The sequence below is a fragment of the Lethenteron reissneri genome, chromosome 13 (assembly GCF_015708825.2).
Source record: "Lethenteron reissneri isolate LAM-NWPU_2019-01 chromosome 13, ASM1570882v1, whole genome shotgun sequence".
NCBI lineage: Eukaryota > Metazoa > Chordata > Hyperoartia > Petromyzontiformes > Petromyzontidae > Lethenteron > Lethenteron reissneri.
This window is the reverse complement of record NC_083791.1, coordinates 12,121,106-12,148,027: the sequence shown is the minus strand read 5'-3', so window position 1 is coordinate 12,148,027 and position 26,922 is coordinate 12,121,106. Positions and strand designations below refer to the sequence as shown.

Sequence of the window (26,922 nt, the reverse complement as noted above, 5' to 3'; positions counted from 1 at the left end):
CGTGTCCCCCTCTCCCCGTATCCCCCTCTCCCCTCTCTCTCGTGTCCCCCTCTCCCCCCTCTCCCCGTGTCCCCCTCTCCCCGCGTCCCCCTCTCCCCGTGTCCCCCTCTCCCCGTACCCCCTTCTCCTCTCTCTCTCGTGTTCCCCTCTCCCCGTGTCCCCCTCTCCCCTCGTCCCCCTCTCCCCGTGTCCCCCTCTCCCCGTGTCCCCCTCTCCCCGTGTCCCGTGTCCCCCTCTCCCCGTGTCCCCCTCTCCCCGTGTCCCCCTCTCCACGTGTCCCCCTCTCCCCGTGTCCCCCTCTCCACGTGTCCCCCTCTCCCCGCGTCCCCCTCTCCCCGTGTCCCCCTCTCCCCGTGTCCCCCTCTCCCCGTGTCCCGTGTCCCCCTCTCCCCGTGTCCCCCTCTCCCCGTGTCCCGTGTCCCCCTCTCCACGTGTCCCCCTCTCCCCGTGGTCCCGTGTCCCCCTCTCCACGTGTCCCCCTCTCCCCGTGTCCCGTGTCCCCCTCTCCCCGTGTCCCCCTCTCCCCCCTCTCCCCGTGTCCCCCTCTCCCCGTGTCCCCCTCTTTCCGTGTCCCCCTCTCCCCGTGTTCCCCTCTCCCCGTGTCACCCTCTCCCCGTGTCCCCCTCTCCCCACGTCCCCCTCTCCCCGTGTCCCGTGTCCCCCTCTCCCCGTGTCCCCCTCTCCACGTGTCCCCCTCTCCCCGTGTCCCCCTCTCCCCGTGTCCCGTGTCCCCCTCTCCCCGTGTCCCCCTCTCCACGTGTCCCCCTCTCCCCGTGTCCCGTGTCCCCCTCTCCCCGTGTCCCCCTCATCCACGTGTCCCCCTCTCCCCGTGTCCCGTGTCCCCCCTCATCCACGTGTCCCCCTCTCCCCACGTCCCCCTCTCCCCGTGTCCCCCCTCTTCCCCGTGTCCCCTCTCCACGTGTCCCCCTCTCCCACGTCCCCCTCTCCCCGTGTCCCGTGTCCCCCTCTCCACGTGTCCCCCTCTCCCCGTGTCCCCCTCTCCCCGTGTCCCCCTCTCCCCCCCTCCTCCCCGTGTCCCCCCTCTCCCCGTGTCCCCCTCTCCCCGTGTCCCCCCTCTCCCCGTGTCCCCCTCTCCACGTGTCCTCGCCTCTCCCCGTGTTCCCCTCGTCCCCGTGTCCCCCTCTCCCCGTGTCCCCCTCATCCCCGTGTCCCCCTCGTCCCCGTGTCCCCCCCTCCCCCCGCTCCCCGTGGCCCCCTCTCCCCGTGTCCCCCTCTCTCCGTGTCCCCTCTCCCCGTGTCCCCCTCTCCACGTGTCCCCCTCTCCCCGTGTCCCGTGTCCCCCTCTCCCCGTGTCCCCCCTCTCCCCGTGTCCCCCTCTCCCCGTGTCCCCCTCTCCCGTGTCCCCCTCTCCCGTGTCTCCCCTTCCCCTCTCCCCCTCTCCCCGTGTCCCCCTCTCCCCGTGTCCCCCTCTCCCCGTGTCCCCCCTCTCCCCGTGTCCCCCTCTCCACGTGTCTCGCCTCTCCCCGTGTTCCCCTCTCCCCGTGTCCCCCTCTCCCCGTGTCCCCCTCTCCCCGTGTCCCCCTCTCCCCGTGTCCCCCTCTCCCCCCCTCTCCCCGTGTCCCCCTCTCCCCGTGTCCCCCTCTCGCCGTGTCCCCCTCTCCCCGTGTCCCCCTCTCCCCGTGTCCCCCTCTCCACGTGTCCCCCTCTCCCCGTGTCCCGTGTCCCTCTCTCCCCGTGTCCCCCTCTCCCCGTGTCCCCCTCTCCCCGTGTCCCCCTCTCCACGTGTCCCCCTCTCCCCGTGTCCCCCTCTCCCCGTGTCCCCCTCTCCACGTGTCCCCCTCTCCCCGTGTCCCCCTCTCCCCGTGTCCCCCTCTCCCCGTGTCCCCCTCTCCACGTGTCCCCCTCTCCCCGTGTCCCCCTCTCCCCGTGTCCCCCTCTCCACGTGTCCCCCTCTCCCCGTGGAAGGGATGGAGGGAAGAACGGCGCGCGGCGCTTTCCGTGATTCATGGAGGCCCCGCGTCTCGCGCCGCGCTGCCCACAACGGCGCGGCCATGCTCGTCGCTGCTGTGCCGGGCGGGGGGTAGCAGTAGGGGGTTGGGGGGGGGGGCGATGGGAGAGGGGGGCTCGCCGCAATCTCTGCGGCCCTGTACGTCTGAGCGGCGAGGTCGCGGAGTCAACCTGCCGAGCCAGGGAGAGCGAGCCGGTGGGCGGCTTCGGGAGCAGCCTCGTGGTGGTGGATGTCTGCAACGCTGTTGGCGAGTGGTCGGAACGCGCAGTGGCGTTGCTCTGTGGTCCATGGTTAGACATGTAGACTCACACAGACCCACAGACTCATACAAACTCACGCAAACCCACAGACCCACACAGACTCACAGACTCACACAGACCCACACAGACACACAGACCCACAGACTCACACAGACCCACACAGACCCACACAGACTCACACAGACCCACAAACTCACACAGACTCACACAGACCCACAAAGACTCACACAGACCCACAGACTCACACAGACTCGCGCGGAGACCCACATGCCCACATAGACCCACACAGACTCGCGCAGAGACCCACAGACTCACACAGAGCAGTATCAGTAAAAGACACACTGTATTTTATTTCCCGACATCGCATCAGCAGCATCGCCTCTGGGAGTGCATAATTTAAGAAACAATTGTTCACACGCGATCATAATTCTGGCCCAGTTTCAGGTTCGAACTGCTGCAGGGCAGTGCTGGGCTCACTGGCAATGGTGGTGGTACGATCCCGGCGACCCGAGTTCGATTCCCGCTCACGGCCAACCCCAGTGACGATTATCTGAACCGGTTTGGGGCCTCCCCCAGGTCGACTTAGCCGCAAATATGTGCCTGGTACGACATGTAAAACATCGCCGCTGGGTAGGCAAAGGCCGACGGGCGTGGTGCTGGCCACCAACCACCTGTGCCGACCTTCATAGAGGAGCTATTCGCTCACAGCACTTGCCCCAACAGTTCGTCAAGGCTACACGGGGGGTCTTTGTCTTTGTTGTTTGTTTGGGGAGTGCCACTTGGTGGCCAGAGCTGCGTGTCGGCGCCTCACGGTGCTGCGCCCGCCTGAGTGAGAGGGGGCATCGAGGAACGGCCTCCCCTCCCCTCCCTCCTTCCCCTCCCCCCCTACATCCCTCCTTCCCCTCCCCTCCTCTCCCTCCCCCTCCCCTCCCTCCCCTCCCTCCCTCCATCCCTCCCTCCCCAGCTCCATGATCACCGCCGTATATATATCCACCAGAATAGCTTCACCGAGTCTCAAGACTTTTTTTTTTCAAGAGGTCCCTGCAATTGGAACGCACTTTTTGCACAGACAGATTCAACAATCTACGGCGGTGCTAATTCCCCTGGCCACCCCTGCAGCCAAGGTCTTGTGTATTCTGCACGAGACCACCCGGCGTTCCCAGGCAGGCGGTCTCACACGGGCAGTCGGAACGAGACTCGCCGCTCGCGGGATGCGGGCGGTCTGACCGGAGTGGGCTTATCGCGCGTTGGGCAGCGTTCATCTTCATCCGAATCGCTTTGGTCGAAAGCGCGCGCGTTATCTTCCTCACCCACAAAGTCCGGTGACGAGCAGATCGACGTGGAGTGTCCGCCAGCCGCCCCCCCCCCCTCTCTGTCTCAGTCACAAAACGCCTCCTGTCGCGAGAGCGCGGCCAAAAGTGTGGCCGCCGGGGTGAACGGAGTTTGATGTTGCACCAGAAGCGCACTTCAAAGGCAGCGCATCATCACCACCACCACCAGCACGGCCAGCACGCAGGCGGCGGAGCCCTGCAGCGCCTCTCCCGGCGAGTTAACGAGGAGCCTCCCTCGGCGCGAGTCGCGATAACGCGGCCGCGGTGGCGATGGCATCACAGGCGGAGATGTCCCATCAACAATTCACGTCGCCAGGCCCCCCTCAACCCCCACCCCGCGCATCGAAGCTCCCTCGCTCCCTCGCTCTCTCCCTCGCTCGCCCGCGGCCCTGTGTCTGTGTGCACGAACCGGCGGCGATGTTTGTTTCATTGAGAGAGTTTGCCGACGCCTGGTGGGACGCGACGCGCCGGCGCAGTTGAGGCGGCCGTGGCTGTTTGCGAGGGGGGCGGTGGGAGGGGGGCGGTGGGGGTGGGGCGGTGGGGTGGGGGGGCGGTGGGAGGGGGCGGTGGGGTGGGGGGGGGGGCGGTGGGAGGGGGGCGGTGGGAGGGGGGCGGTGTGGATTGGCTGGAGCCAGACTGGAGACTGCTCCGTGCTGCGTGACGCTCCAGGCGCTCACCTGCAGGGCGCTCACTCGAATGACCCTCTCCGCCTCACCGGAACAATCCCCCGCCCGCTCATCTGAGCGAGGCGCGATGTGCGCGTGGGCCCCCAACGCGGCACATTTACTGGCTCGCTAGACGCGCAACGTCGGCCCAACGTCGGGCCAACGTCGGAGCAAACCGGTGGGTAGCCCCAGCTACTCTTGCCCGCACCTCCGACTATGACGGTTGGCTATGTACGGTGCGAAGGAAGTTCAGCATAGATACATAGTCTGTAGTTCACGTCGTATGTCCAGTGTGGCAGAGTAGCCCAGCGTTCCCTCTCGAGGGGATCAGTCAAGTGGGGGAGGCCTTTCCGCCAGCAGTGTCGCGAGAAAGCTGTCCCAGGGCCGCACCTTCACGGGAGTCAACCAAGGGGGTTCTGGCTTGTGTCCGTCCCGCAGGGCAGGGAGCGCGTCTCTCCGATGAGATGTTTACAAAAGCCCCGTGGGACATAGAGAAGTCGCGCTGATCCTGCGCGCACTCTCACACAGACACACACAGTCTGGTGCTGCTGTTGGCTTGTGGGGTGAGGAGGGGACAGGCCGGTCACTCGGGGCAGTACCGTGAAGGATACAACAAGGTCCCATGAAGGATCTGCGTCGCTTCTGAGTTGTTGGCCACGCGTGGTGATGATGCCCCAGCGGGTCGTGAAACCAGCTCCACGATATCCCCATGTGTGTCCAGTTGAATCGCTGCCTTGTCAAGAGGCATCGCTGTGACCGTTAACAAAAGTGAAGTGTGGGGTTTGAAAAACACAAGAATAGGGTTTTTACCCTTTCGGGCAATAAAACAGGAGTTGTGTTAAGATGTTCAAACACCAGAAGCCTTGTGCAAGTAATGGAGTCTGCATTAACCACACAGAGTACTTGTAGTGAATATGCAGAGATAACAATTAGATATGGCTTTGTCTTTGCAACTGATCACCGCAAGTGCTGTGGGTGGTTAATGCAGACTTGATTCCTTGCGAAAGGTTTCTATTTAATGTTTGAACATCTTAGCACTTGCTGTTTTATTGCCAAAAAGGGTAAGAACTATTCTGATGCTTTCCTACTTTGATAGTGGCAAAAAAAGGTCCATGTTGTGGGATTTGAGGAAGATGAGGTGAGGAGGAGGGTGAGGAGGAGGGTGAGGAGGAGGGTGAGGAGGAGGGTGAGGAGGAGGGTGAGGAGGAGGGTGAGGAGGAGGGTGAGGAGGAGGGTGAGGAGGAGGGTGAGGAGGAGGGTGAGGAGGAGGGTGAGGAGGAGGGTGAGGAGGAGGGTGAGGAGGAGGGTGAGGAGGAGGGTGAGGAGGAGGGTGAGGAGGAGGGTGAGGAGGAGGGTGAGGAGGAGGGTGAGGAGGAGGGTGAGGAGGAGGGTGAGGAGGAGGGTGAGGAGGAGGGTGAGGAGGAGGGTGAGGAGGAGGGTGAGGAGGAGGGTGAGGAGGAGGGTGAGGAGGAGGGTGAGGAGGAGGGTGAGGAGGAGGGTGAGGAGGAGGGTGAGGAGGAGGGTGAGGAGGAGGGTGAGGAGGAGGGTGAGGAGGAGGGTGAGGAGGAGGGTGAGGAGGAGGGTGAGGAGGAGGGTGAGGAGGAGGGTGAGGAGGAGGGTGAGGAGGAGGGTGAGGAGGAGGGTGAGGAGGAGGGTGAGGAGGAGGGTGAGGAGGAGGGTGAGGAGGAGGGTGAGGAGGAGGGTGAGGAGGAGGGTGAGGAGGAGGGTGAGGAGGAGGGTGAGGAGGAGGGTGAGGAGGAGGGTGAGGAGGAGGGTGAGGAGAAGAGTGAGGAGAAGAGTGAGGAGGAGGGTGAGGAGGAGGGTGAGGAAGAGGGTGAGGAAGAGGGTGAGGAGGATGAAGGTGAGGATGAGGAGGTGGAGGAGGATGAGGGTGAGGGTGAGGAGGAGGGTAAGGAGGAGGGTGAGAAGGGTGAAGATGAGGTGAGGAGGGTGAGAAGGAGGGTGAGGATGAGGGTGAGGAGGAGGGTGAGGAGGAGGAGACGCTGACGTTGGACGCCGCTGTGTGCAGGAGCGCTGTGTGCAGGACAGCTGTGCCAGGCCCCAGGACGCTGCTCCGCTCGTCGGGGCTCTGCTCGGCGACCTCGTGGGGCTGCTGCTGCGACTCGCGGAGGAGGACAATGACACCGTGAAGGTGACGCGCGCGCACAATGGACAAAGTTCAAGACCCCTCCCCCCCCGTGTAGCCTTCACAGACTGTTGGGGCAAGTGCTTTTAGCGAGCGCCTGTGAAGGCCGGCACGGCACGCGAAGGGGTGGGTGGCCAGCACCACTGCCGGCCGCCCCTGTGTCTCCCAAGCGGCGATGTTTACTCACCGCGCCAGGCCCTGTGTTGACCTCGGTGTAGGCCCAGAACAGGTTCAAATATTGGCCCCTGTTTTTGATCGTGAGTGGGAATCGAACTCGAGTCGCTGGGTTCGTGGCGCAGCGCCCTGACCGCTACGTTACCGGTAGCAGGACAAACTGAGGTACACACACACCCACACACACAATTGCACTCGCTTGCACCTACCTATTCACACCAATTACACTCCTAATAGCAAGCAATTTTCGTGAGCGCATTTTAAGGCCACACACACACACACTCTCTCTCTCCTACCTACCTACGCTCACTCACCTGTCTCCTCACAACCAAGCACCCAGCCACTCACCCCGCTCTGTCACACGTACACATGCATAAACAAATATCTCCTGTGTAGCCTTAACAGACTTTTGGGGCAAGTGCTGTTAGTGAGCAACTATGAAGGCCGGCACGGTGCGCGAGGGGGTGTCAAGGACCACGTCCGGCCGCCTTTGTCTCCCCAATGGTGACGTTTACACATCGCACCAGGTACTCATTTGAGACGGAGTCGTACTAGGGGAGGCCCAGGACCGATTCAAATAATTGTCACTGGTGGTGTTGGCCATGCGCGGGAATTGAACTCGGGTGGCCGGGTTCGTAGCGCAGTGCGCTGACCACTGCACCACCGCTCCCCTCAATGTTTTATGGGCGTGCACAACACAGAGATAAATATCCCCCACATCGCCTTGGCAGACTGTTGTGGCAAGTGCTGTTGTTCGTGTGCAATCACACGCGCACACACACTCGCACGAGCTTACTCCCTCTGTGCGAGGAGGAGGAGGTGCCATCGTGATTTTTCACTGAAAGTAAACTAAAAGTTGGGTCATCTTGACCACTACCACCACCACCGCGAGTGTTTATAACAAGCGTGACACGGTGTGCGCCGAGCGTTCGCACAAATAACGAGTAGCGCATTCGGGAAGCGGGCACAGGGCAGGTCAGCAGCGATCACGGCGATAATACTAATCACGCTGTTTAATATATAGATAGATAGCTGCATCACGCGTGACCAACTCGCACACACCCACTCACCTACACGCACACACGCACACAGCAACGTGCACTCACCTATGTACCGACCCGCACACACCCACCTCCACGCCCCGCACACTCAGATACGGGCTCTCTGTACGCGCGGTTTTAAACGCGCACAACAAACTCCTCGCCGGCATCCTCTCTCGTAGTCTCATCGGCGGCGTGTTGCTGCCTGGTTCGTCTCTCCGTGCTGGCGTGGTGACAGAGGCACGGGGAGGGGGTGGGGGTGGATCTCTCCGTGCTCCGCGTGTCGCGCTGTGCGTGGAGTGACCCCCTCTCGCCCTCTCACTCGCGGCCGTGCCCCCCCCCCTCACCCCCCACGAGCCGCGTTAAGTAAGCGCCTTCCCGTCGGGACGGGAGCCGCTAAACGGGGGGGGCAGGGAAGGGGGGCGAGGGAGGGGGGGGGCGAGGGAAGGGGGGCGAGGGAAGGGGGGCGAGGGAGGGGGGGGCGAAGAGGGGGGGCGAGGGAGGGGGGGCGAGGGAGGGGGGGGGCTGCTGCCGCCGCCGTCATCGTCCTCGCCCCCGCCCGCCACCCGACTCGGTTCAACCCCCGCCGCCGCCGCCGCCGCCGCCACGTGTGGGGAGCCTGTGGCCTGCGGTGAGCGCGGTTGGCTACGTACGGTGCGAAAGAAGTTCAGCGTGCTCCGGTGCCCAGTACTGCCCGCGACTCCGCTTCAGACGACTCGATTTCACGCGGCCCACGACTTCGTTTCACCAGGCGCTGGGTGGATCGCGACATCATGGGAACGTGAGAGATGGTGATGGCTTGGGTCGGTGTCTATCCAGCAGTGGGTAGATCATGACTGCTGCTGCTGATGATATAAAGATTGGTAATGACGGATGGCTGCACCGTGGGGGGTTACAGGGGCTGGAGTGTGATATCTGTCTTGTAGACGCAGAGCGAGTTTGGTGCCCTGGGGGGCCATACAGCACGCATTGAAGAAAAAGACTTCAAAGTTAAGGTCAAATGTGCCATCAGAGAGCACTCGAAGGGTGTCACCCAATCACGGTTTATGATAGAACGCCGGTCTTGGGACAGTTGGGACGACGATTCGTCGATTAAGTAAAATCGCGTGACCAGATCACTTCAATTCCTGCCTCCCTGCACTGGCTCCCTGCAAAGTACAGGTCCATCTTCTTCTCACGTTGTAAGGCTTAAGTTTTATATTCCGCTGCGTCTTGTTGTTCGCTGGGAGAAGGCGGAGGTGATCACAGCCAGGCTCTCAGATTGTGGAATTCCACGCAATTCCTTCCTCGGTCCATTGCAGGAATCTTGAGGTTCAAGGTTCGGGCAAGGTTCAAGGTTCACTTTGTGAACCTTGAACCTTGCCGGATTTTACAACGGACTGGCTCCGTGGCGCCACGAGCTTAAAGTGAAGCGTGCTGAGACGTCGCCTTGAGACGTCGCGTTGAGACGTCGCGTTGAGACGTCGCCCTGAGACGTCGCCTTGAGACGTCGCCTTGAGACGTCGCCCTGAGACGTCGCCTTGAGACGTCGCGTTGAGACGTCGCCCTGAGACGTCGCATTGAGACGTCGCGTTGAGACGTCGCCTTGAGACGTCCCCCTGAGACGTCGCGTTGAGACGTCGCGTTGAGACGTCGCGTTGAGACGTCGCCCTGAGACGTCGCGTTGAGACGTCGCGTTGAGACGTCGCGTTGAGACGTCGCCTTGAGACGTCGCCCTGAGACGTCGCGTTGAGACGTCGCGTTGAGACGTCGCGTTGAGACGTCGCCTTGAGACGTCCCCCTGAGACGTCGCGTTGAGACGTCGCGTTGAGACGTCGCGTTGAGACGTCGCCTTGAGACGTCGCCCTGAGACGTCGCCTTGAGACGTCGCGTTGAGACGTCGCGTTGAGACGTCGTCTTGAGACGTCGTCTTGAGACGTCGCCTTGAGACGTCGCCCTGAGACGTCATCTTGAGACGTCGTCTTGAGACGTCGTCTTGAGACGTCGCCTTGAGACGTCGCCCTGAGACGTCATCTTGAGACGTCGCCCTGAGACGTCGCGTTGAGACGTCGCGTTGAGACGTCGCCTTGAGACGTCGCGTTGAGACGTCGCGTTGAGACGTCGTCTTGAGACGTCGTCTTGAGACGTCGCCTTGAGACGTCGCCCTGAGACGTCATCTTGAGACGTCGTCTTGAGACGTCGCCCTGAGACGTCGCGTTGAGACGTCGCGTTGAGACGTCGCCTTGAGACGTCCCCCTGAGACGTCGCGTTGAGACGTCGCGTTGAGACGTCGCGTTGAGACGTCGCCCTGAGACGTCGCGTTGAGACGTCGCCTTGAGACGTCGCCCTGAGACGTCGCGTTGAGACGTCGCGTTGAGACGTCGCGTTGAGACGTCGCCTTGAGACGTCCCCCTGAGACGTCGCGTTGAGACGTCGCGTTGAGACGTCGCGTTGAGACGTCGCCTTGAGACGTCGCCCTGAGACGTCGCCTTGAGACGTCGCGTTGAGACGTCGCGTTGAGACGTCGTCTTGAGACGTCGTCTTGAGACGTCGCCTTGAGACGTCGCCCTGAGACGTCATCTTGAGACGTCGTCTTGAGACGTCGTCTTGAGACGTCGCCTTGAGACGTCGCCCTGAGACGTCATCTTGAGACGTCGCCCTGAGACGTCGCGTTGAGACGTCGCGTTGAGACGTCGCCTTGAGACGTCGCGTTGAGACGTCGCGTTGAGACGTCGTCTTGAGACGTCGTCTTGAGACGTCGCCTTGAGACGTCGCCCTGAGACGTCATCTTGAGACGTCGTCTTGAGACGTCGCCCTGAGACGTCATCTTGAGACGTCGCCTTGAGACGTCGTCTTGAGACGTCGCCTTGAGACGTCATCTTGAGACGTCGTCTTGAGACGTCGCCTTGAGACGTCATCTTGAGACGTCGTCTTGAGACGTCGCCCTGAGACGTCATCTTGAGACGTCGCCTTGAGACGTCGTCTTGAGACGTCGCCTTGAGACGTCCTCTTGAGACGTCGCCTTGAGACGTCGCCTTGAGACGTCGCCTTGAGACGTCGCCCTGAGACGTCATCTTGAGACGTCGCCTTGAGACGTCGTCTTGAGACGTCGCCTTGAGACGTCGCCTTGAGACGTCGCCTTGAGACGTCGCCTTGAGACGTCGCCTTGAGACGTCGTCTTGAGACGTCGCCTTGAGACGTCGCCTTGAGACGTCGCCTTGAGACGTCGCCTTGAGACGTCGTCTTGAGACGTCGCCTTGAGACGTCGCCTTGAGACGTCGTCTTGAGACGTCGTCTTGAGACGTCGTCTTGAGACGTCGCCTTGAGACGTCGTCTTGAGACGTCGTCTTGAGACGTCGCCTTGAGACGTCGCCTTGAGACGTCGCCTTGAGACGTCGCCTTGAGACGTCGCCCTGAGACGTCATCTTGAGACGTCGTCTTGAGACGTCGTCTTGAGACGTCGCCCTGAGACGTCGTCTTGAGACGTCGCCTTGAGACGTCGCCTTGAGACGTCGCCCTGAGACGTCATCTTGAGACGTCGCCTTGAGACGTCGTCTTGAGACGTCGCCTTGAGACGTCGCCTTGAGACGTCGCCCTGAGACGTCGTCTTGAGACGTCGTCTTGAGACGTCGCCTTGAGACGTCGCCTTGAGACGTCGCCTTGAGACGTCGTCTTGAGACGTCGCCTTGAGACGTCGTCTTGAGACGTCGTCTTGAGACGTCGTCTTGAGACGTCGCCTTGAGACGTCGCCTTGAGACGTCGCCTTGAGACGTCGTCTTGAGACGTCGTCTTGAGACGTCGCCTTGAGACGTCGTCTTGAGACGTCGCCCAACGGCACTTCACCGTGCTCGTTAACCTCACGGTTTTTTTTATTGACGAACGCGTTTCACTTTGAAGCCACCGCATCGTGCGGCGCTCTCCGCCTACTGGGAACTCTGCGCTTTTGTTTTCATTCACGAAGCTTGTTGAGCTCGCGCACGACAGCTCGAGACGCACGCGCGGCTCCGAGACGAGAGCCGCGGCCTTCGGGAGACGCGGATTCCCCCCCCCGCACCCCGTCTTCGTGCCGCCACCTCGGGCCGCGAATCGCCGCATTGGTCATGGGTCTCCGCCAAACGGAGGCGGCGGCGGCGCTCACTCTCTCGCAACGCTCATGCTCGCTAGCACGCTCACACTCGCAACGCTCACACTCGCAACGCTCACGCTCGCTAGCACACTCACACACTTAACGCTCACACTCATAACGCTCACGCTCACTAGCACGCTCGCACTCGCAACACTCAAACCCGCCCGCACTCGCTACGAACGCTCGCAACTCGCTCGCCGTTCTCTAAGCGCCCCTTCATTTTTCACGTTTAGCCGAAGGCCCGCGCGCGGCACCGACATCAAATGAAGGCCCCGGGCTCACGACAGCGGGGCTCTCGATTTTAATTGGTGCTCGTTAGCGCTCGGATTTGCGCGCGCACGCCCCCTTCGTCAATCAGCGCGCGCGCAGAAATCCGAGCTGGCGGCGGGGAAGCGACTGGCGATGGCTCCGAGGGGCTCGCCGGCCCCCCCCCTCGTACTCGCGAGTCGTCACAGCGGAGCAGCGAGAGAAACGCTGCATGTGGAGTGCCGGGCGCAGGCTGTAGTAGGCACGCGACTGGCAGCCAATGGCACCTGGAGAAAATGTACACGGGATGTGGTGTGCCGGGCACGGAAATACCACCAGCCCGGACAGACCCGCCTGAAATAGAACCTTGTATCGACTTCTACCTCCTCGCCCCCTCCCTCCCTCCCCCTTCACCCCCCCGCAGTGGGAGGGGGGACGGTGGTGGCTCTGGGACAGGTGACGCAGCGCCCGCTCAGCTGTGGACCTCACTGACAGCGACAGACACACAATCTCGCTCGCGCCGAATTGCCGCTGACCCCTTGCGGGGCGGCTGATGAAGGCGCCCCGCCCGACGTCGCCGATTTGGCGCGCGCCACACTCTGGCGAGGCGACGGGCACAACCCCCCCACACCCACACAACCCACACCCACAACCCCCCCACACCCACACCCCCCCCTACACCCACAACCCCCCCACACCCACACCCCTCCTACACCCACACCCCCCCCCCCACGCCCCTCACACCCACAACCCCCCCACACCCACAACCGCCCCACCCCCCCCACACCCACAACCGCCCCCCAGGCCCCCCCGCCCCCCCCCCCCCCGCCGGCTGTCGACACGGGGCGGCTGGCACCGAGGGAGCCGGCCGCACCAGCGGGAGGGGACTTTGTTTGGGGGCCGCGTCGGCTCCTCGCGGACGGGAGATGGGAGCCGGGAGAGGCGGCGGGGGCTGCTGCGCGTTGCCCGCGCGATGAGCCGAAGCGATGCGCTCGCACGCGCACACAAACAAAAACAAAGGTCCCTCATCTAGCCTTTACCAACATTTGGGGCAAGTGCTGTTAGCGAGCATCTTCACGAAGGTGTGGGTGGCCATCACCACGCCCGGCCGCCTTTGTCTCCCCAGTGGCGATGTTTACGCACCGCGCTCACGCGCAAACGCCTGCCGGAGCGCTCCTGGCTTGCTGACGGATTGGCCGCTAGCAGCGTGCGGCCGCGAGCACACTTCGCGAGGCAGCAGGGGCCTGGTGAAGTGTGTTCGCCACCTGCTCGCGCTTTCCCCGGGCTCGCCCTCTTGTTGAGGAGGCAGCTGGTGTCCTGCAACGTCGGGCCAACGTTGGCATGCGTTAGGAACCGTTGGGACAACGTGTTCCACACTTATCTGGGGTCTGTACGCCTTCCCATTAAACAGTCCCGATTGTTTTTTTCAGCTGCGTAAAAATCATACTGCTCCGCTCACGCCTCCGCGTCCACGTGCGGCGCTCCCTTCCGCCGGCATTGTGAGAGAGGTCCTCCGTCTTCACGCGAATTTCGTGCCGGGTCTTCGTATTTCGGAGGTGGCAACCATTTACCCGTGCCGCAGCGCGCGTCCGTCGAAGCCCACCGGGCAAGCGGCGGCACGGGGGGAGGACAGCAAGCGTGGCGCGAGCGGCCGCGGCGTTAGCGGCAGGAGGAGCTGCCCGCCAACGCCCCGCGCACTCACGAGGTCTCGTTAAGGCGTCCGGAGTGCCCAGCGAGGCGTAATGACGCCGACAGGGAGACGTCCTGCCGCGGGCCCCGTGGTCACAGCCCTCGGGCTGTTCGTGCGTCGGCGACATTGACGGCGATTCCTCACGAGGGCCTCCACATCGCCCCCCCCCCAACCCCCTCCTGATGATGTCCCCCCCACCCCCCCACTTGTGGAACTCGCCACCGTAGGATACCGGGCGCTCGGATGGGGTTGATATCTTATTAACGTCCCGAATGAAAAAACCCATCTGTTTCAAAGAGGTTTCCTTCCCCTGATTAGTTTTGTTCCTCGCTGGTTCCTCTTCTGCCACCGGGGTCCTTTCTTTCAATACTTTTCTCGTTTTTTATTTCATTCACGGCGTCTTGAGACTTTAGCGAAAAGCGCCTCTGCAAGCGCACACAAGCCCCTGGTGAATGGGGGGAGTTTAAAGACAAACCGCGTTCGTGTGGCCACGGAACGCTCCTTCCATGGAAGAGGAATAGCGGCGAAACGAGACGAACTCTCTCCTCAAGCCCTCTCGTCGTGGCAAGGCATACCTCGAGCATCTGGCTCCTTTACGTAGTGCCATCGTACGCAAGAATAGAATCGCGCCGATGATGATTCTTACTAGTGGTGACCAGCTGACGAGGCCAGCACCACACCCGGCCCAACGTTCCTTCCATTGCTCCCGTTGACACGACACGAGGATGCACACCCGGAGGTGGCAGAATGGGAGGGCTAGGCGCAGCGACAGGGCTAGTATCGGTGGCTGGTCAGGGTCAGGGTCAGGGATTGTGCTCGCGTTTCGTTAGCTCGTTGCTCTTGGGCGGCTTGAGCTCGCGTAGCGGCCTTCATCGCAAGGCCCGCCGACCACTGGCGCGCCCTGGCGGCCTTCAGTGCGGCCCTCGACAACACACCACCACCATCGTACTGCTGGTTTCAAATGTGTGGCGGCCCTGACACTGATGTCCCCGCTCCCTCTGACAACAACGAGTGAAGAGCACTGCGCCAGAGGCGGGTTGACGCCTGTGGTCACGCTGCGGGCTTCACCGCGGCCCCCCCGGTGAGGATTGACTGTCGAGGGGCCCGGGACAAGGACGGAGATCACTCAGCGCTTACGCTGGCCGAGGGCCGGGGATCGAACTCCGGTCCCCTGGGGATTGTAAGAGCGGTGTGCAAACCGCTGCGCCACCACTCCCCCACCCCACCCCCGGGATGCGAATACGCACTAAGAATGTTTAAAATACTCCAACTTCATCAAAACATTGTTGCTTGTCTACATAACCGATTTAACACTTTTTATTGTTAACAATGAAACAATTTGAGGCGCTTGCAAGGTTTCCTCAAATTGAAACTCACGCTGTTAGTGCAACATCACTGAACTTTTTTTGAGACTAAATGTGCGAGTGAAAGTGTTGTCAGCCGTGTTCGCGTGAATTATCACTTTGTTAAAAGGAAAGTTGCCAGTTTGAGAATTATTTTTGTTTTCGCCTTCTACAGCCGAGAGCGCGAGACAACATTTTTACAGAAACAAATTGGAACATGGTTTAGTATCGGTGAGGTGAGAAGGATGGGGCTGTTCTCCATACAAATGGAATGGTGTCTGCCTTTTAGAGTGCTAGGACAGACCCAGGTGCTATGGGTTTGCTGAGATGACTGGCAGATGCACCACCTGTGCTCTCCACTGTGCCAACTTTTGCAGCGTTTTATACGCCCGGCGTTCCGCTCGTTGTTGTGAGCGTCGCTCCTCTGCCCTCCGTTGTTGTGGAGGGCGACTGCCTCCAACTGCCTGCCTCATAGTGCACCTAGCCTGGCACTGCCCAGTATCGTCAGTCAACCACCTCACCCGAGGCCAATCTTGACGCCGCTAGTTACCGGTCATCGTTGAGTCCACTCAGCTCCACACCCTCCTGTACCGCATGAGCCCATCTCTTCCCTCGCCCGTGCTGTTCGTGTAGGGGGGGGGGGGGTTGGTCGCGACAACTCTCGTCGAGGTGACACAGCGCGAGTGAAACGTTTGCTGTGAAGCCGCTGCCGCTCTGCGCAACTCGCCCGGGAGAAGAGAGCGAACCACGTGGCTCACGAGCCGGTTGCCCGTGTGCACTCCCCGAGCCGCGTCGTCTCGTCGCCCGCCGGTCTCACAAACCCAACTCCTCGCCACTCCCACCTCGCCGTCGATCCCACCACCGCTTATCGCTACCCACACACCTCGTCGCTTCCTCGTCTGTCTCCCATACTCATCAGCCGCGTCTCCTCTCACGGCACACCTCATCATTCCCTTCGTGATGACCCCCACACCTCATCATCATTCCATTCGTGATGACCCCCCACACCTCGTTTTTCCTCTTTCGGCCGATGCCCCCCTCCTACTCCGCCCCCGTTCCCCGCGTGCCTCCTCCCACTGTCGCAGACACAAAAAACATAACCCTGAATTATTACCCTTAATTTATTTATTTAGCGATCGATAGCGGAATTAGCCTCGTGAAATTAAGGGCCCCTTCATCCTCCGGCACAAAGAGAGCGATGCATGTTGCGAGGAGGAAGAGGAGGAGGCGAGATGGATGCATGGCGGAGATTTGTGCAGAATTAGCAGGAGCCGCCACGAAATGAGTCGGGGGGGGGGGGCGGGAGGGGTGGGGGGGGCTGAGGGATGCGCGAGGCATGAGAGGACATTGACTAGTGACTGTGGCACATGGGATTCAGGGCATGAGAGGACATTGACTAGTGACTGTGGCACATGGGATACAGGGCACGAGAGGACATTGACTAGTGACTGTGGCACACGGGATACAGGGCACGAGAGGACATTGACTAGTGACTGTGGGACATGGGATACAGGGCATGAGAGGACATTGACTAGTGACTGTGGCACACGGGATTCAGGGCATGAGACATGGGACGCTGACTATGGGCCATGAGGTATGGGCCATGAGGTATGGGACTCGGGGCTCGACACAAGAGGACGGTGGTTGAGAGAGGAGACATGGTTCGTGCCGGTCGAGCCTGCGGGCAGGCCGCCGGTGAAAGTGAACGTGCTGAACTCCGTGATGACTCTCCTGAAATGTTAAAGTAATAAGAATGTGTGGAAATCAGGCGGCCCCCTTGATAGACGGCAAATCCTAATTTAAAAAAATTATGATGTTGAGAAGAAAAGAGAGCTATGTGCACATGATGAATTATATTTGGTTAATATTAATGTGACAGATGTGTGCGCTGTGACGGATTATGAAGGGCCCGCTTTCTGACAGGTCATTTACTGCGGCGATATGCAGTATGCAGCGCGTGCGTGCGCGCGTGCGTGCGCGTCCCTACGTGCGTGCGTGCCTACGTGCGTGCCATGCTTTGTAACGGGTGCCGGGTCCCCCCCCCCCCTCTTCACAGCCACTACAGCCACAGGGGCAGCCTCACTTCTCTCTGCCCATTCTCTCGAGACTCACCGCGGTGGTTGTGAGATGTTAACTTCCTCGCCCGGTATGCAGGAGGTCGTGGGTTTGATCCCGACCCTGAAGCCTGCTGCTGTATATTTTGAGTTTGCGTGTCTCTCTCTCATCATCATCACGGTGGCTGTGAGATGTTAACTCCCTCGCCCGGTATGCAGGAGGTCGTGGGTTCGATCCCGACCCTGAAGCCTGCTGCTGTATATTTTGAGTTTGCGTGTCTCTCTCTCATCATCATCACGGTGGCTGTGAGATGTTAACTCCCTCGCCCGGTATGCAGGAGGACGTGGGTTCGATCCCGACCCTGACGCCTGCTGCTGTATATTTGGAATTTGCATTTTCTCTCCGTGTTCGCGTGGATTTTTCTCCGGGTCCTCCGGTTTTTCTCTCCACATTTAAAATCAACATTCATGTCGAGTATTTGGCTGCTATACATTTCCACCGATTGAGCCACTTAATTGAGATATCATTTATGGCCAGATCGCTTCTGAAAAAGAGCTACGTAGCTCAGTGGGCCTTACCTGGACAAATATACAATAGTTGGAGCCTAATTTAGTTTTCTAGCGGCGCGCCGCATCACGGCGCTGATGGACACCGTCGTTATTGTTATCAGCAAGCGATTACTGTGCGGCAAGTCACAATTAGAAATCACCATTATTGTTATCACGAAAAGAGAAGCCGCTGCTCTGCAATGGGAAATATAAGGCAGCTGTCATTGTCACGCTCGTCTCCCGTTTTTTGTTGAAATGTAATAATAAAATGCGTTGTGAGATTATTTTATATTCCCTAAGATGTAAAGCATATTCTGATGAAAAAATAACAATAGCAGGAGCACAAATGCAAAATTGAGAGAGCGGTGTCAATGAGCCGTGTGGTCAATCTCCTGTGTTCGGTGTCGCATGAGCCGTGTGGTCAATCTCCTGTGTTCGGTGTCGCATGAGCCGTGTGGTCAATCTCCTGTGTTCGGTGTCGCATGAGCCGTGTGGTCAATCTCCTGTGTTCGGTGTCGCATGAGCTGTGTGGTCAATCTCCTGTGTTCGGTGTCGCATGAGCCGTGTGGTCAATCTCCTGTGTTCGGTGTCCCATGAGCTGTGTGGTCAATCTCCTGTGTTCGATGTCGCATGAGCCGTGTGGTCAATCTCCTGTGTTCGGTGTCGCATGAGCCGTGTGGTCAATCTCCTGTGTTCGGTGTCCCATGAGCTGTGTGGTCAATCTCCTGTGTTCGGTGTCGCATGAGCCGTGTGGTCAATCTCCTGTGTTCGGTGTCCCATGAGCTGTGTGGTCAATCTCCTGTGTTCGGTGTCGCATGAGCCGTGTGGTCAATCTCCTGTGTTCGGTGTCGCATGAGCCGTGTGGTCAATCTCCTGTGTTCGGTGTCCCATGAGCTGTGTGGTCAATCTCCTGTGTTCGGTGTCGCATGAGCCGTGTGGTCAATCTCTTGTGTTCGGTGTCCCATGAGCCGTGTGGTCAATCTCCTGTGTTCGGTGTCCCATGAGCCGTGTGGTCAATCTCCTGTGTTCGGTGTCCCATGAGCCGTGTGGTCAATCTCCTGTGTTCGGTGTCGCATGAGCCGTGTGGTCAATCTCCTGTGTTCGGTGTCCCATGAGCCGTGTGGTCAGTCTCCTGTGTTCGGTGTCCCATGAGCTGTGTGGTCAATCTCCTGTGTTCGGTGTCCCATGAGCCGTGTGGTCAATCTCCTGTGTTCGGTGTCGCATGAGCTGTGTGGTCAATCTCCTGTGTTCGGTGTCCCATGAGCCGTGTGGTCAGTCTCCTGTGTTCGGTGTCGCATGAGCCGTGTGGTCAGTCTCCTGTGTTCGGTGTCCCATGAGCCGTGTGGTCAGTCTTCGGTGTTCGCTCCTCCCACCACTCCGGTGCCGCTTCCGAACCTGTCCCTTCGCGTTTCATTTCAACTCAACGTTTATCTGTTTGTTTTTTAATCTCGTGCAGCCAGTTACCCAGCTAGTTTCGGTGTCAACAGCCCGCAGCAGTCACTAAGCAGTCTTGTTGAATCTACTGCTGGATGAATGCCTCCCCATGCCGTCTCCCGGCTGATTTAAGCGCGTTATTGACAGCGCTGGGATATGGGGGTGGGGCTGCTTTGCCCCCCACAAATAGTTGGTGCGATCAGGCACAGAATGAATGCTTTCCCTTATTTCCCTTATCTAGTATATCTTCGCTCTCTCTCTCTCCATCCATCTCAATTTTCTATCATTTTCAGAAGAGGTTTATTTCTCGAGTAAAACCAATTGAGCTAAGAAGCTATTTTCGTCTCTTCTCTCTCGACCCCCTCAATCGCCCCGATATCTCTCGCATTTCTTCCTTTCACTCCCCCTTATTAATATGTAGTTTTAAAGACGCATCGCGGATATTCGCTGTCCCATCGCGGCTCTCAGCTCGTCCTCGACACGTGTCGCGTGACGCATGGCCACCGCCTCGGGCAGACATTCATCCACCAGTGGATCGAACTAGGCTCATACAAATGCTATAATTTCTACTTGTAACGCGGCGCCGCAAGGGTTTCGCCCTGGAGAATAATAACTAAACATATGAATTAACATATGCTGTTAAAAAGAAAGGAATATGGTAATTTTACAGGTACAGTAAATTAATAGTTAAAGGATTAATCACATGCGGTGAGGCCCTGTAACCCTGGTAACCCATCGCGAAGCCAGGGAAGGGGGAGGCCACGCTCTGGAGTGAGTGGTGAGCGCACCACAAGCCTCGTGTGGAGTCGTGAACGTGAAATATTGAGGGGCGCGGTCGTGCCGTGGCTAGCGCACTGCGTCATGAACCCGGTGACCCGAGTTCGATTTCGGCTCACAGCCAACATCGATGACATCTTAAGTGGTTCTGGGCCTCCCGTTGGTCGACTCAACCTTAGATGAGTACCTGGTGTGGTGTGTAAACATCGCCACTAGGGAGACAAAGGCGGTCGGGCGTGGTGCTGTCCACCCATCTCATCGTGTGCCATGCCAGCCTTCATAGATGCTTACAAACAGCACTTGGCCCGACAGTCTGTTAAATACTATGAATATCTATGGGGGGGATCTTTGTTCGTTATTTTCTAAGTCCGCTTGTCCTGGTGAGAGTCGCGGTGGCAGCGTGTTGAGTCAGGCGGTCCAGACCTCCCTTTCCCTGGCGACAGACTCTAACACTATACACTACAATACACACTACTACACTATACACTACTACACTATACACTCCTAAACTATACACTACCACGCTACCATACACTGCTATACACAGGCTCTAGCTCTTCATGGGGAATTCCCATGGGTTCCCAGGCCAGCTGAGCGACATCGTCCCGCCAGCAGCAACGTGTCCTGGGCCGGCCCCGGAGTCTATGCCCAGTGGGACGTCCCCGGCAGAGTTCCAGGGCTAGTCTGTCGGAGGACATCCTTACCAGGTGCCCGAACCACCTCAACTGGCTCCTCTTCATCCGGAGGAGCAGCGGCTCGACTCTGAGGCTCTCCCAGATCACCGAGATCCTCACCCGATCGTGGAACGTGAACCCGGCAGCCCTGTGGAGAAACCTCATTTCGGCCCCTCGTACCCGTGACCTCATCCTTTCGGTCATTGCCCAAAGCTCATGACCATGGGTGAGGGTGGGAACGTAGATCGACCTGTAAACCGCGAGCTTTGTTGGAGAACTCCGCTCCCGCTTCACTACCACGGGACGGTGCAGCGCCCGCAACACCGCGGACGCCGCACCAATCCGCTGGCTCTGGTTCCGTCGCCCCCAGTGGCGTGACATCACACGTCCCAACAGCGAGTGTCCATTGCCAAGATGCAGTCCGTCTGAGACCATCCCTCGCCCAGCCATACTGGCATGGCGCCCGCCCCTCACCCTTCCTCCTGCGGATGGTGGCCCACAGTCCGCGGCACGGAGCCATTTCGGGCTGGGTCCCACCGGGTGACGTGGGGGGTCACCCGGCTACCAGGCGCTTGCCGGCAGACACCACCCCCAGGCCTGGCTCCAGGGGGGTGTCCCGGTATCCCTTGTCCACTGGGTGAGGTTCCCTGATTTTTGTACTTTTGAATCGTTCACGAGGGGCTTTTTTTGGTCAGTTATATAATTGTACTCTTTGGTTTTTTCGGTAAAGTCACGTAGGAAAAAAAATTAATCAAATAAATGAAAACAACTAAATTAAATAACATGTGAACATCGCCACTGTGGGGACAAAGGCGGCCGGGCGTGGTGAATACAAGTCCCGGGCGAAGCCGGGTAGTAAAGCTATTGATTAATAAAACATGCATATGTAGTATTTCGATGTTGTGCGAGTGGACGTCAGCCCCACGTGGCCACAGAGCCTTGCGACAGCCTCATCCAACACCAACTCGAGCAACTCGCCTAAGATCACAGAAGAAGGCGGGGGGGGGGGGCGTCCCCCCGCTGCTCTCGGCAGCTGCCCCGCTGGGTCTGTAAGTCGCCGCGGGACGACGGGCATGGATCCAGACGCCTTGTGCTTCTCATCTCCCGGTGGTTGTTGCCGTTGATATTTCTCTCCGCTTTTCTTTCCTCCTCTGTGATTGTATTTCTGCCTCTTCTATTGCTCTCCCGTCTCTCTCCCTCTAGCCCCCCCCCCCGTCTTTCTCCCTCCGTCTCTCCTCTACTTTCATCTCTACCCCCCCCCCCCCCTCTCTCTCTCCCTGCCTCTCTCTATTCTGCTCTTCTTTCCATCTCTTACTCTGCCTCCCTTTAGCACTCGTGTCATTTAATCTCCTGCCTTTCTCTTTGCCTCACTGCCTTTCTCTGAATGTCTCTCCTCTACTTTCCTCTCCACTCCTTCATCTCTCCCTGCAACTCTCTGTATGCTGCTCTTCTATCTCTCTCTCTCTCTGCCTCCCAGCCTCTCACTCTGAATCTCTTTCCTCTCCTTTCCTCCCTACCCCTCCATCTCTCCCTTCCTCTGTCTTCTCTCTCTCTGTTTCTCTGCCTCTCTCTCCATCTCTCCACTCTCTTTCTCCCACCTCTCCACGCTATCTCTCCCCGACGTTCCTCTCCCCTGTTTGGTTGATCCCTCACACCACGACGCGGTTGACCTCTCTCTCTCTCGTACTGACCGACGGTTCGACAGCTCCCATGCAAACAACAAACCACGAGCGGTCGATCTCAACTCGCCGAGCGAGTCGCTAGACGCTGATGCGGCACGGCGGGCCATCGCCGTGCGCCCGCTTTGAGGTCGCCTCCAGCCGCGCACATGAACCACACACTTGATTAGCGAACATGAACCAGCACTTGATTAGCGAACATGAACCAGCACTTGACTCGCGCACATGAACCAGCCACTTGATTAGCGCGGGGGAGGCTGTGGGTTGGATGGGCACCGGAGCCTGTCTGCGAACGTGGCGGTGTCGGCAGGGGGTGAGTGAGCGAGCATGACGGTGAGTGTGGGAGTGGGGTCAGGTTATGTAAGAGTTGGTGTGTGTAGGGTGATCTTTGTCTTTATGTTGTATACTGGGGAGCGGGAGTGCAGCGGTCAGCGCGCTGCGTTACGAGACCGACCGCCCAAGCTCGATTCCCGGTCACGGCGAACACCGGTGACGGTTATCTGAACCGGTCCTGGGTCACCCTGGGTCGACTCAACCTGAAATGGCTTCCCGATGCGGTGTGTAAACATCGCCACTGTGGGAGACAAAGGCGGTCGGGCGTGGTGCTGGCCACCCAGCCCCTTCGTGTACGGGGCCGGTCTTTATAAGTGCAACTCGCTAACAGCACTTGCCCCAACAGTCTGTGAAGGCTATAGGGGGCGCTTTATCTTTGCGCGGATATCGTAGATGCGCGTGTAATCCTGAGCGCGTGATACCCAGGGTAGTTGTAATCCACTGCAAAATGAATCCACTTCGCGCTCGGCGCTCCTGCCTCTGGCCACGATCAGCCACGACCGCTTGTTGGCAACACGCGAGACGATCAAAATGAAGATCAACAAAGCGAATGCGTGGCGATTGATTGGGCGGTGGGGGTTGGGGGTTCAGCCAACCGGTGGATTGTTGTAAATCGAGAGAAAGATTATTTTTGGACAATTGTATATGTCTCTAAAATATCGTCAGCAGAAACTCACTTGAACCAAAAACGCTGCTGATGTTTATTGGCAAGGACCCCCTCTCTAGATTTGAAGCTTTCGTGACTGCAAGGATTCATATCTCCGAGAGAGAGACAGAGAGGGGGTCATACTCTTAGGTTTTTTTCGGTAAATAATAATGAAATAAAATAATAATAAATGAAAATAACTAAATGAAATCACGAAGTTTCGGAGGCAACACAAGTCTCCGTCTTCAGGTAGGACCGTCACAGCCAAATTTACTGTATCAAGTGAAGAAAAATCCGAGAGACAAGATCTTATATACTGGTTAAGGGGAGGGGGGAGGAGCTTATCTGATTGTGGCAGTCAGGTACTGGGAGGGTGGGAGGGAATTCAACCTCCTATTAAAGAAGAAGCCAGAACCACGCATCACAAAGCTGGATGTTAACAAGATCGTTATTAATCAGAGTAACATCCCGCGAGCACAAGTCAGATCTGAAACACGGAAAAACTGATTCTTCCGTCGATGCTGATCATTGTTACAACGCTGTGGGTTCTCATGATATTCTCTTTTCCGAGACCAAGGTGCTCTGCAAACCTTCTGGGTACCATCAAAGGTTTGTTCATGAAGCCATCCAGATATACAAACATAGACATAACTTCAACCATGATGATGGGTACAAATTGAGGAATCATTGGAAAGATGTTATTAACCATGTAAAAAATATTTAACTACGCATATTTGTACCATCTTATTTGACAGGTACTAGTCTATTTTACCGAGTTGTTGACATTTCCAGCGTTTAACAGTGCTGCTATTTTTTTGTTTTGGAAGCCAACATCGGCCGTAATTCTTGCGGAGGTGTATCAGCTGCACCTTCCCTTCTAGCCCCGCCCACCTTCCCTTCTAGCCCCGCCCACCCTCCCTTCTAGCCCCGCCCACTTCCCCCCCACCCTCCCAGGCCCTGACTGCCACATTTAGATAAGCGCCTCCCCCCTTCCCTGAACCAGTATGTATAAGATCTTGTCTCGTGGATTTCTCTTCACTTGATACAGTAAATTTGGCTGTGACTTTACCACCTGAAGACGGAGACTTGTGTTGCCTCCGAAACGTCGTGATTTAATGTAGTTATTTTCATTAATTATTATTATTGTATTTCATTATTATTTTTTACCTACGTGACTTTACCGAAAAAACCTAAGAGTATAACCCCCTCTCTGTCTCTCTCTCGGAGATATGGGCCCGAGTTCGACGCAAAACTCGACGATTCACGACGCAGAGTAACCACTAGCGGCCCTTGTGGAGCGAACACGCAGCTGTGCGTGCTGCGTGCACGGCACAACCCACGTGATGCCGTGCCGTCAAGCAGTGTGGCGGGCGACGCGTCTCTAATTATCTGTTTATTTAGAGAGAGCAGACGTAAAGTAGCAGTTTAATCGCCCGCTTTCTTATCGAGCAACTCACGGAGCCGTGAAATGAAATGTGCAGACCCCACTGCTAGGCACACGCATACAGACAAAGGTCCCCCGTGTAGCCTTTAACAGACTGTTGGGGCAAGTGCTGTTAGCGAGCACCTGTGAAGGCCGGAACGACACACGAGGTGGTGTGGCCAACACCACGCCCGGCCGCCTTTGTCTTCCCAGTGCCGATGTTTGCACATTTCACCAGGTACTCATTTAAGGCTGAATCGATCTAGGGGAGGACCGGGACCTCTTAAAATATTGGCCACAGGTATATGGTCGTGAGCGGGAATCAAACTCGGGTCGCCGGTGCTTCTCGCTTCCACTCTGTCCGCTAACGTCCATACTCCTCGTCCTCTTGCTCGCTTTATCACTCGCTCACTCACTCATTACTCGCCGACTCATTCATTCGCTGATTCATTCACTCACTGATTCACTCACACACCCACTAACTCACCCACTCATTCCTCCTCCTAGCTTTCTTACTCATACTCCTACCCACTCACTTACTATTTCACCCACTCACCCATCCACTCATTAAAATACATTCACTCACTTTAGCACTTATTCACTCACCTAATCACTCACCCACTCATGTGCCCACTAATTTATCCGCTCATTCATCTACCCACTATCTTCATAACTTATTCACTAACTCAACTACTCACTCGCCCACCCACTCATTCACCAACTTATTCACTCACTCGTTTACTCCTCCATATCTCTCTGCCTTACGCCTTTGCCCAGCAACCTCCCTCTCTCTCTCCCTCCCACGTTCTCTCTCCTCCCTCTCTCCGTGGCCTCTCTGTGCCCCCATTCCTCGTCGCTCCTCTCATAGAAGAACACGCATCCCGCCAGCTGCTGCAATGCGCGCTCGCTCAGGCGTGCAGCACACGTCCACGCGTGCATATACACACCGGTCCTCCATGTAGTCCGAACAGACTGCTGGGACAAGTGCTATTAGCGAGCGCCTATTAAGACCGACACGGTACATGAAGGGGTGGCGTGGCCGACACCACATCCGGCCGCCACTGACTCTCTCGTGGCGATGTTTACACACCGCACCAGGTACTCGTATGAGGCTGAGTCGACCTAGGGGAGGCGCATGACCGTTTCAGATAATCGTCACTGGTGTTGGCCGTGAGCGGGAATCAAACTCGGGTCGTCGGGTTCGTAGCGCAGCGCGCTAACCATTACGTTACCGCTCCCCACGTACCCACACACACACACAGACACACACCCACGTACCCACACACACACACAGACACACATCCACGTACCCATACACACACAGACACACACCCCACGTACCCATACACACACACAGACACACACCCACGTACCCATACACACACACAGACACACACCCCACGTACCCACACACACACACAGACACACACCCCACGTACCCATACACACACACACAGACACACATCCACGTACCCATACACACACAGACACACACCCCACGTACCCATACACACACACAGACACACACCCCACGTACCCATACACACACACATACACACACCCCACGTACCCATACACACACACAGACACACACCCCACGTACCCATACACACACACATACACACACCCACGTACCCATACACACACACAGACACACACCCCACGTACCCATACACACACACAGACACACACCCCACGTACCCGTACACACACACAGACACACACCCACGTACCCATACACACACACACACACAGACACACACACACGCACAGGCGCGTGCGTATCCACGCAAGCGCACACGTGCATCCATAAACATCAGCATTAGCACACACACCCACGCAGCCTCGTACCCATACATTCACTCAGGGTGACAGTGCACCTTTATTATCAATTCATGACTTTTGAGAGAAGCTTCTAACCGTCGCACACTATTAGCAAAGTATGGTAATGATTGTGACAGGCAGGGAGACAGCTTGTGACACGTCGGCAGCGAGGCACGCGGCGAGGCAGATGGTGAGTGAATGAGGCAGTAAGACGGTGGTTGAAACGTGGTGAGTGACACAGAGGGGTGAGTGACACAGAGGGGTGAGTGAGACAGGGGTGAGTGAGACAAGGGGGTGGGTGAGCCAGGGGGGTGAGACGGGGGGGTGAGTGAGACGGGGGGGGGGGGGTGAGTGAGGCAGGGGGTGAGACAGGGGGGTGAGACAGGGGGGTGAGTGAGGGGTCCATGCTCACCAATTGCACGTTTCCACACTTTTACACCTACAGAGATCTCCCTGTAGCCCTCAACAGACTGTTGGGGCAAGTGCAGTTAGCGAGCCCTATGAATCCCGCACGGCCGACATTGTCCAATGATTATGTTTATACACCGCAGCAGGGACCC

At 58.2% G+C, this 26,922-nt stretch overlaps 1 protein-coding gene across 5 annotated transcripts in view; it reads left to right on the top strand.

Annotated features, from left to right (window-relative positions):
- Window positions 1–26,922, top strand: part of TTC12 (tetratricopeptide repeat domain 12) — a 187,655-nt gene that overhangs the window by 89,572 nt on the left and 71,161 nt on the right. For all 5 annotated transcript variants that reach the window (XM_061551075.1, XM_061551074.1, XM_061551078.1 and 2 more), the window contains exon 17: window positions 6,255–6,377. In XM_061551075.1, coding sequence (XP_061407059.1) covers window positions 6,255–6,377 — 123 coding nt within the window. The remainder of the gene's footprint in view (window positions 1–6,254; window positions 6,378–26,922) is intronic.